Source organism: Arachis hypogaea, chromosome 17 (assembly GCF_003086295.3).
Source record: "Arachis hypogaea cultivar Tifrunner chromosome 17, arahy.Tifrunner.gnm2.J5K5, whole genome shotgun sequence".
NCBI classification, from domain to species: Eukaryota; Viridiplantae; Streptophyta; class Magnoliopsida; order Fabales; family Fabaceae; genus Arachis; species Arachis hypogaea.
The window spans coordinates 131,789,265-131,799,960 of NC_092052.1; the positions used below are offsets into that span (position 1 = coordinate 131,789,265).

At 36.5% G+C, this 10,696-nt stretch overlaps 1 protein-coding gene across 1 annotated transcript; it reads left to right on the plus strand.

Moving 5' to 3' along the window:
* The first annotated feature begins 5,624 nt into the window (after positions 1-5,624).
* On the plus strand, positions 5,625-9,901 carry LOC112765173 (receptor protein-tyrosine kinase CEPR1). Its single transcript, XM_025811051.3, has 3 exons — positions 5,625-7,117; positions 7,209-8,771; positions 9,225-9,901. Exons 1-3 carry the CDS (start codon positions 6,220-6,222, stop codon positions 9,593-9,595), a joined length of 2,832 nt encoding a protein of 943 aa, XP_025666836.1. The 5' UTR covers positions 5,625-6,219; the 3' UTR covers positions 9,596-9,901.
* Positions 9,902-10,696: the final 795 nt, after the last annotated feature.

A 10,696-nucleotide genomic window follows, 5' to 3' on the forward strand; every position in this document is an offset into this window, starting at 1 on the left:
GAAAGGAGAAGGTGGTAGGGTACTCATCCCTTGGAATTATTCCTCCTGAGTATGTGCAACAGAGAGACTAATCCGGGAGTTGCCGACCGAATTTTGTGTCGAGTTTAACCGACATGTGATATCATAGCCAATAGGACAGGCATTCATCATATGCATCTCTTATGTGCTTGTTTGCTTTGATTACTTGCAGTTTGCCTAAATGTATAATATGCCTACTTGCTTCTTGAATTTCTTGCTATATATGAATATTACCTGTGTATTACTTGCTTGCATTATCTGTGATTGTCTGGTGCTGAGGACGTTAGGTAGGCGGTAGCGATGGGATCACATAGAGGGTAGGTTGGTGAAGGCTGTGCGACAGCGGTGACTAGTTTTAGTTAGAAATCCCATAAGTTTAGATAACCTTGTTTATGGTTTATGGTTTATGGTTTAAGTTATTTATTTTGTTAAGGCTTGAATATCTGTTTTCGATGTGAAGTTCTAGGATTGCCTTTGGCGTCCCGAAACCTTACATCTTATATATTGGACACTGTTACCATACTGAGAACCTCTGGTTCTCATACCATATGTTGTTGTTATTTTTCAGATGCAGGTCGCAAACCACTTCGGTGAGTTTGCGGATATGGTGACAGAGTGGAGGATGATCTTTCTTATGCTTTATTTTACTTTACTTTTGTTGTAGTTATTCTCTCATCCTTTGTATTTATATAACCTTGTTGCCTTAGAGGCTTTATTTCTGAAAACTTTGAGAGATAGATTGTTGCTGTTTTAAACTTTAAAAACTCTGTTATATTCAGTTGACAAGCCGGCCTAAACTCCGCAGGCTGTGACTAGTCCTCTTTTTGTATATCATACTTATATATATGTCTTGTTTAATTTAAGTACTACCTTGTGTATCCTGGAGCTATCTACAAGGTTTTATATATATTATGTCTTATTCTATCCGTACCTACACATTTAGTTATTGTGTGTGAACGCTTCGCGTTTCGTAATTCCACTTTACATGACTTTGAGCTTTATTCTTTTATCGGGCTTCTAGTTATATAAATTCTTGGACATATATTATATATTATAAGCTTTAGAACTGTCGTGACACTTTGTTATCTTTTGCTTTACGGCTAGAGATAAGGCATAGGGTAACGGGGTGTTACAGTTACCATGGGATGAGTATTTTGAAATGTAGTTGTAGTAGATGTCCTAGGTAGCTGAATTTCTATATCATATTTTGAAATAGTAGATGGGTAAGATGAGTACTAAGAAGATGAAGAACCAGTTGTAGACTATTTAGAAGAACTTGATTGCTGGAGAGAGATGTTGGAGATATTTGGTGAGAATGAATTAATAATGGTGGTAGCAGGCTTACTTGGAGAAAAAAATACCTGAAAGCTAGGAACACTAGAAATACGAATTTGTGGTATAATAACAGACTCATATGCAGAAGTAGCTTTAGTTGTTGTAGATTCAGTCTTAAAGAAAGAAGATAAGTATGAAAAAATATTTTCATCAAACACTTTATTTGTATTAGCAGTAGTAAAATAGAAATAACTAGCTTTATTAATTGACAAATCTGAACCATTTGCAATGTAAAGTTGATCTGGTCCTGTATAATCTGATGATGAGATTAAACTTGAAGCAACATGAGCGTGATTGTGACTAGTACCGAAATCAGGATACCACGAGCAGTCTTGATTTGGTGTTGAATTTGCAAGAAAAGATTGCGGTTGATTAAAAGATGCAGAAGGAGGTGATGGTTGATTGAATGAAGATCAAGTAGATGATTGGTTTGAGGAAGATGAACCTTGATAGTTATGATCATATTTAGAAAAGAAATTCAAAGAAATATGTCCAAGTCTTCCACAGACTTGGCAGGATTGGCGATTACTCAGCTACCAAGAATTTCTTCCACCTCATGAAAACCGTCCTCCTCTGGTGCCTCTTCTTCCTCCAAATCCCCAACCATAATTTTGTTGATTCTGATTGCTAGGTTGTGCAATATTTGCTTGTGGCATGGACAGAGAATTGTGCCTGAACTTTTCAATTGTGTCTTCATGTGAAACTAACAAATTCTCAACCTCACCTATGCTGAATAACTCTGGCTTGGCCTGAATTAGAGTAATGTAGCTTGTGAATTCTTCTGGTAAGCCTTCACAAATGGCTTTAATGAGATCTTCATTACTCACTTGAAAGCCAATGGTTAACAAAGAATCTGCAATGTTCTTCAATTTTTCAAGATATGAAGTAATAGAAAGATTTTGTTTCTTGATTGTTTTCAATTGATTACGCAGCTGCTTAATCTTTGTTTTTGTTGTTTCAGCAAAATATACTTGAAGTTTCTTCCAAATGTCCAGTGCTAAAATGTAGTAGACAATACGATTCTTGAAAGAACTTTCGACTGATGCTAATATCTAAGAACTCAGGTTATAATCTTGTTACATCCATTCTATGTATGTTGTTGAAATTGTGCCCGCAATTTTTGCTGCATTATATTTAAATTTGGATGGAGTTTTTTCTTTTTGAATGTAGTCTTCCAAATTCTGACCTTTGATGGTGAATAGAGCTTGTTGTTGTCAAGTAACAGTTTATTTCAGAGAGTTTGTCAAAAATACGAGCTAAAAAATCTTTGAAATTCAATGAATTAACATATAAGGCCATGAATCTATGATAAAGGCTCTGGATACCATGTAGAAATGGTTTAAGAACTTGTATGGAAGGAAAGTAGAATCAGAGAAAAAGGATAAAGTTAGAAAGAGAAATAGAATAAAAAAGAGGTATTTATTATTATATATGTTGTCTTAGTCTTATAAATAAGAGATTCTAAACCAAGTTGGGTTGGTCTAGTGGTTAGCTCACTAGTCCGCTTAAGCAAGTGTCGGGGGTTCGAATCCCGCCTTGTGCATGCAGCAACCCATTGGCCAGCGGCAAACCCTTAAATGGAGCTCAGTACCGCGACGGATTAGTCCTTGACCTGCCGGGTTGGGGGATACCGTGGGAAACCAAAAAAAAAAAAAAATAAGAGATTCTAATAACTCCTAAATAAAAATAGAAATAACCATCCATCATCATAGATAGATAAGTTACAAAAAGATAACAATCTTATCTTTTTAATGATATAAATATCCCATCAAACTTAATTATTTTTTGAACTCATAATTTATAAACCTGCATTAAATCCTTGCTAACTTAAGTAAAATCTCTTGCAGATACTACTACCCACACCCTTATTCAAAGATGTTGGATAGGGGTGGCAATGGGACGGGTAGGGGCGGGTTTTTTCTTTACCCGATCCCGTCCCGCCGTACAACAACCCGCATAGAACCCGCCCCACTTCTACTCGCGGATAATAAAATGTTGAACCCTAACCCGCCCCTGCGGGTACCCGCCCCGCCCCTATCCTCCCCTATAATTATTAAAATTCAATAAATAAAATTAAATTTCAAAATTTATATAACCATCATCACATGCATAACATAAATTAAAGTAAAAATTTAAATATGATACAATATTATTAATCATTTACTAATTATTTTACATATATTATACATATTACATATTAAAATTATATATTATATATATAGCGGGACGGGTAGGGGTGGGTATTACTTAAATCCGACCCCGCCCCGCCCCTCCCAAGACTCCGCTAAAAACCCGTCCCAGTGCGAGACGGGTAATTACCCGCTCCGAACGGATAGGAGAGGAGTGAATAGGATTCGGATGGTATTACCATCCCTAACGTTGGATGGCCTCGTCATACTAAACGAAACGTCGAACCAAACACCTTAAAAAATCTGGACTCCACATCAGGCTGAAATCAACAATTTCAGATAATCCTAAAACTTTTGTTATTATTATTATTATTTTATCAAATTTGACCAAAAGTGATTGGGTGCTGAGTTTATTTTTAGAGAAAGTATAGGAAGTCAATGACCTAAGCGTACAATGTGTACAATGAAGGTTTGGAAAGTATTAGAGATATTATTATTAGTGTTACATTGTCCTGTCAAGTTACGCTTTTGGGATGAGTGATTTCAGGACATGGTATAAGAATTCCAGATCCGGAAGGTTAAGCGTTCGAACCTTGGTGAACCCAAAATTAGCTTTTTATAACATGAGATGTTTATTATCCCTGGTATCCGGATGGTTATCCCTAGTATCCGGATGGTTATTCTGCATAGTGCCATTGGCTCCCTAACACTACTCTTATCTTTATGATCCTTTCCGAAGAGACAGTAAATCAATCATCATTGTTTATTTAAACAATGAATGTAGCTAAGGTAATCCTTTTTAAGAGTTTCCAAGTTTGAAAGAAAAAATAAGGATTATAGAATATGGACTTGGCAAGAACAAAAAAATTAGAGAAATTAGAAAAAAATAATGAAAGAAACAAAAATAATGAGAAGGATGAACTTGGCATCCAGAATGAACATGCATGGTCCCCCATCTCTTCTCTCTATATCTTGATCAGATATATAGAATATGGCCCCATGCTTTTCATGCAAAAACCATTCTAAAAACACAATCCAACCAATCAGGATTTAAATTTCTCTAGCAATGCAAAGTTGGAAGAAAAAGAAAAAGAAAAGGAATATTTCATGAAAAGATAAAATAAAATATATAGAAAGACAATAATGAGAGAAATTGCCCTTACGTGTCACGCCATTTGAAGGAGAAGCCCCCATATTATTGGCATACAATTTATTTATTTTTATTTTTTAACATGCAATACATTATGATGTGGTAAAGGAATCAATTGTCATAAAATAAAGTAAAATAAAATAAATTCTTATAATGTGGGGAATATCTTTACCTATTATATGTATATATGTATTTAAAACTAAGTGGAGTTTACTGCACAAATTAGAGATATTGAAGGATATATGAAATAATCAAGTGGAGTTCACTATGCAAGACATTATCAACTACTTTTTTTAACCAATAACTGGTTTGCATATTATTTTGGAGGTGAGATAAGAATTATCTCACGACACGGATTTACATGTAAGAAATTCAAATATTTAAGTCTGTAATAGTTTGAAATGTATAAAAGTTAAAGACACATAGATGTTTAGGTAGCGTTTGGTAGAGAGACAGAGACTGAAAGACTGAGATTAAGAGATAGAAATTAAAAGACAGAGATTAAAATAAATTTTAGTATCCTATTTGGTACAAAGTAAGAGACAGAAATTGAAATAAGAATAAAACTCTAATTTAATTTGCACAAAGGATAAAATTGGAATTAATTAATTGAAATGAGGGTATTTTAGGTATAAAATATTATTAAAATTTCAGTCTCCGTCTCTAAAAATTTCAGTCTCCTGTGTCCCTACTTTTTAGAGGTACTGAAATTTTAAGGACAGAGACAGAAATTTTAGTATCAGTTTCTGAACCAACAAACATGATACTGTATCTCGATACTGTATCTCAATTTCCCAGTCTCTGTCTCAATACCTCAAAACAAACGCTACCTTACCTTAGATATGTGCAAATCCTTTTATCTATAGCATTTAAAAGAAAGTTTTTTTAGAAATTCAAATAAATCTGTGCAAAATATACTCATAACTCATTGCAATTTACCATTTGCACCTTCTAACTATATCTATATATTCGCAGATATTTGAATCTAAAATGGGTGTGAACTACTTATTACTAGCACAGTAGCACTTGTCTTGAACATACTGGTTTAATTTGTTTAGAGAAATTTTGAAAATAAAAAAAAATAAAAGATGGTTCATGAGCAGGAGCACTTTTAAGTGCATTTGTTCGTCTATATCTTTCTTTATTATTGAAGTCAGATACGCCATACATATATTTGCATTTCGCCTATAGGTTGGGAATCCCTGTGAAAGAGATGGATCATGGCACCAGGTAGAACCCCAAACCCAAAAGATAAATTTAATAACTATTTTTCTTCCATAAAAGAAAGTGGTCAGTACGTATAACATGTACAGTATCAGATGCAGTTCTACTCTACAAAGTTGCATTCATAATTTCATATGAAAAAGATAATAATAAACTATTTAACTATTCTTACTTACAAGAAGTGGTTAGTGGAGTATAATAAACAGATAAAGCATCTTTACCCAATGATATCTATCTATGTAAGTTCTGTTCACTTCACCCTCCTCTTCCATCAGTAGCACAAGAACCTCCTCATTTTATATACTCTTAACCTCATCATCCTTCTCCTTACAACACTAATAACAAACCCTTCAATTCAAAAAAATGGATCGTCCATTCATTCTCTTTGTTATTGGAGTCATGTTTGTGTTTTCATCATCAGAAGGTGCTACAACCACCAACCAGTCTGAATTTTTCAGCCTCATGAAGGCTTCTCTCTCAGGAAACTGGAATACTTACAACAACAACAACCAAGGTGTCTGCAAGTTAAGTGGAGTGACATGCAACGAAGAAGGTGACGTCACCATTCTCGACCTCACAAGCTGGTCATCACTCTCCGGAAACTTCCCTTCGGGTCTATGCAATTACCTTCCTAACTTACAAGTCCTTCGCATGGGTTATGCCAAGTTCAAGTTCCCTACAGAATCCATAACCAACTGCTCCAACTTGCAAGAACTCAACATGAACCACATGTTCCTATCAGCAAAACTCCCTGACTTTTCGCCATTGAAGAACCTCAGAGTCCTCGACTTGTCCTATAACCTCTTCAAAGGAGACTTCCCCATGTCCGTCTTCAACCTCTCCAACCTCGAGATCCTCAACTTCAACGAGAACCCGGGCTTCAACTTCTGGAAGCTTCCGGAAAACTTTAACTTCAAGAAGCTCAACTCCATGGTTTTAACAACTTGCTCTTTGCATGGCCAGATCCCTGCCGCGTTAGGGAACTTAACAACGCTCGTTGATCTTGAACTCAGTGGAAACCTCTTCACCGGACAAATTCCCAGGGAGCTTGGCCTTCTGAAGAATCTTCAGGAGCTTGAGCTTTACTATAACTACCACCTCGTCGGAAACATACCTGAGGAGCTCGGGAATCTAACGGAGCTAACAGATTTGGACATGTCCGTCAACAAGCTAACCGGAAAAATCCCTGCTTCCATTTGTAAGCTTCCAAAGCTTCAAGTTCTTCAGCTCTACAACAACAGCCTCGTCGGAGAGATACCAGGTGATGATTGATGAGTAGACCGTAGACCGTAGACGCCTTCATTTTTTACGTATTCAATGCTTATATATATCTGATTCATATCCATTTGTAGGTGAGTTAGAGAACTCAACTGCGTTGAGGCTCTTGTCGCTTTACGACAACTTCTTGAACGGAACGGTGCCGGAAAAGCTAGGACAATTCTCCCGCATGGAGGTTCTGGATTTGTCCGAGAACAGCCTCTCCGGTCCGTTGCCGACGGAAGTTTGCAAGGGAGGTAAGCTGTTATACTTTCTTGTACTGGATAACAACTTCTCTGGCGTGATACCTGACGGTTACGCTAACTGCATGATGCTGTTACGGTTCCGCGTGAGTAACAATCGGTTACAGGGCCCGATTCCCGAGGGCCTGCTGAGCTTGCCACACGTGTCAATCGTTGATTTGAGCAGCAACAACCTGAGCGGCGTGATTCCGGATATTAACGGTAATTCAAGAAACCTCTCGGAGCTCTTCCTACAGAGGAACGTGATATCCGGTGTGATACCCGCGTCCATCGCACGCGCTCCGAACCTCGTGAAGATTGATTTCAGTAGTAACCGTCTCTCTGGTCCCATTCCTTTCGAGATCGGAAACCTGAGGAAGCTGAATTTGCTTATGCTGCAAGGGAACAAGTTGAGTGACTCGATTCCAAGTTCGCTTTCTTCTCTCTCATCGCTCAACCTTCTAGATCTTTCTAACAACCTTCTCACCGGTTCCATTCCGGAGAGCCTCTCTGTTTTGCTTCCCAACTCTATCAATTTCTCACACAATCTTCTTTCTGGTCCCATTCCTCCCAAACTCATCAAAGGAGGATTGGTCGAAAGCTTTTCCGGGAATCCTGGATTGTGTGTTCTTCCATCCTCTAACTCCTCTAATCAAAACTTTCCTCTCTGTAATTCGCACCAGTACAAGAGCAAGAGACTCAACACTGTTTGGGTGGCTGGGATTTCCGTGTTCTTGATCCTTGTTGGAGCCATGCTGTTCTTGAAACGCAGATGCAGCAAGGAAACAGCTGCAGTTGAACACGACGAGACGCTTTCTTCGTCGTTCTTCTCTTACGATGTGAAGAGCTTCCATAGGATTACTTTCGATCAAAGAGAGATAATTGAGTCATTGGTGGACAAGAACATAATGGGGCATGGAGGGTCAGGGGCGGTGTACAAAATCGAGCTAAAGAGCGGTGATGTTGTGGCAGTTAAGAGACTGTGGAGCACGAAATCTAAAGATCGGTTAGTTGTGGATAAAGCATTGAAGGCGGAGGTGGAGACATTAGGGAGCATAAGGCACAAGAACATAGTGAAACTCTATTGTTGCTTCTCTAGTATGGATTGCAGCTTGCTTGTTTATGAATACATGCCTAATGGCAACTTGTGGGACGCGCTTCACAAAGGTTGGATCCATTTGGATTGGCCTACACGCTACCAGATTGCTCTTGGGATCGCTCAGGGGCTCTCCTACCTTCACCATGATTTGGTTTTTCCGGTCATACATAGGGATATCAAGTCCACTAACATTCTCTTGGATGTTGATAACCATCCTAAGGTTGCAGATTTTGGAATTGCTAAGGTTTTGCAAGCTAGAGGAGCCAAGGATTCTACCACTACTGTTATTGCTGGAACTTATGGTTACTTAGCCCCAGGTATATTACTAATTTCATCCTTTTATTCTGGTTACCTAAATTATCATCATTTTCTCTTTCAGGAGTGCTAGGACGCCAACAAATTAATTATAATTAAATACTAATCTAGTAAAACATGTTAAATTATCTATAAATTTTCAATTATCAATTTCACTTGAAGATAATTACAGGTGAATCTCCACTTTTGATAATATCTCTGTTATGGTAGTATTTATGTGTTTTATTTTATTTTTTTGTTTTGTTATCAAAGTGTGATTATTATTATTCTTGTTACTTTAGTATAAGCATGCATTGATTGTTTATAGCAAAGAGGTTTTTGTGAAGGTAAAGTACTTGTATTCTCATGGGACTAGTGAATAACATGAATATAAGTAGTACAATACATAGGATTTGGTGAGATAGGTCATGTGGTAACTCCTCTACCATAACTTTAATTGTGCTCTTGTTTCACAGAATATGCATATTCACCAAGGGCCACAACAAAGTGTGATGTGTACAGTTTCGGTGTGATTCTAATGGAGCTTCTAACTGGGAGAAAGCCGGTGGAGGCTGAATTTGGAGAGAACAGGAACATAGTATTTTGGGTCTCAAACAAAGTTGAAGGCAAAGAAGGTGCAAGACCAAGTGAAGTTTTTGATCCAAGATTATCAAATTCATTCATAGATGACATGATTAAGGTTCTTAGGATTGCAATTAGGTGCACCTACAAAGCACCATCTAGTAGACCAACCATGAAGGAGGTTGTTGAGCTTCTCATTGAGGCAGAGCCATGCAAGTTGGCATCAAATAATGTCACCATAATAAAGAAACCATATGAGGTATAGTTTGATAAAGCAAGTTTAAAGGGGGTAAGATATTAAAGGAGCATGCATATGATTATGATATGTAGTAGTTTAGATAAGCTAAGACTTTGTAGAGAAAAACATGTTACAATGATAATCCTTTTCCTAGACAAGTAGTTTTGTAGATTCTATCTTTTGACTTCACTTTCTGATATATATATATATAATAATAATAATATTTTGAATTTTGACTGTTGTAAAAAACAAAAATGGAAGTGAGGTTGCTATCCATGATTTTATCATAATGCAATAGTATCCATGTATTATAAAGGTCCACCCTTTAAATAATTCACCAACTTGTGCATTGTGAGAACTTTTTTTGTTTTTTTCTCTCTTTAATTTTTATCATTAGATTTTATTTTATTTTGGGTGATGCAAGATGGCTCCAATAAAAGGGGCATATATGTTGATGAGGACCAGAAGGATGTGATTCGCATGTTGTAGCTTTTTTTTTTTTTTAATATATATATATAATGAAAATGGGTTTCTGATTCTGAATACAATATTAAGGCATGATTTGTGTTTTGGAGGGGCCCCTTAACAAAGCAATCCACTGGGAAAAAAAAGATGAATGGGGTTTTGGATGATTGATTTGATGAGAGCATCTTGTCTTCCATTTTAGCTGTGGAAAGGAGAAGAAATAAAGAAAGCAATATGATTTAAAAGCTTTTTTCTTTTTCTCTCTTGTATGTGCTTCTTCTTTTATTCTAGTTGTGTTTGATTGTATTGTTAGAAATGAAGCCTAGTGATGGGGAGGCATCAACCATGTTTAACCGTAGGTAGTGAGCCACTCACAAGTTGAATAATAATGCTCCCTTCATTAATTTATTAAGAAGAATATTAAGTGTGTCATTAGTTGAAATGAAATCATTACCTAATAATTTAAGTTCATCAAGCTAAGTGATAGGTAACTTTCCTCTTTTTTTCCCCAACAGTTTCGAGTTTGAATATTAAAGAAAAAAAAAAACTCATATTAAAAAGAAATAAATTTTCAAATCAAAATATTTTTTTTAATAAGACGTAGATAGGAAAAACAAAGGCCAAAAAAAGAAATCATGGCTCTAACACAAAAATTAATTAGAC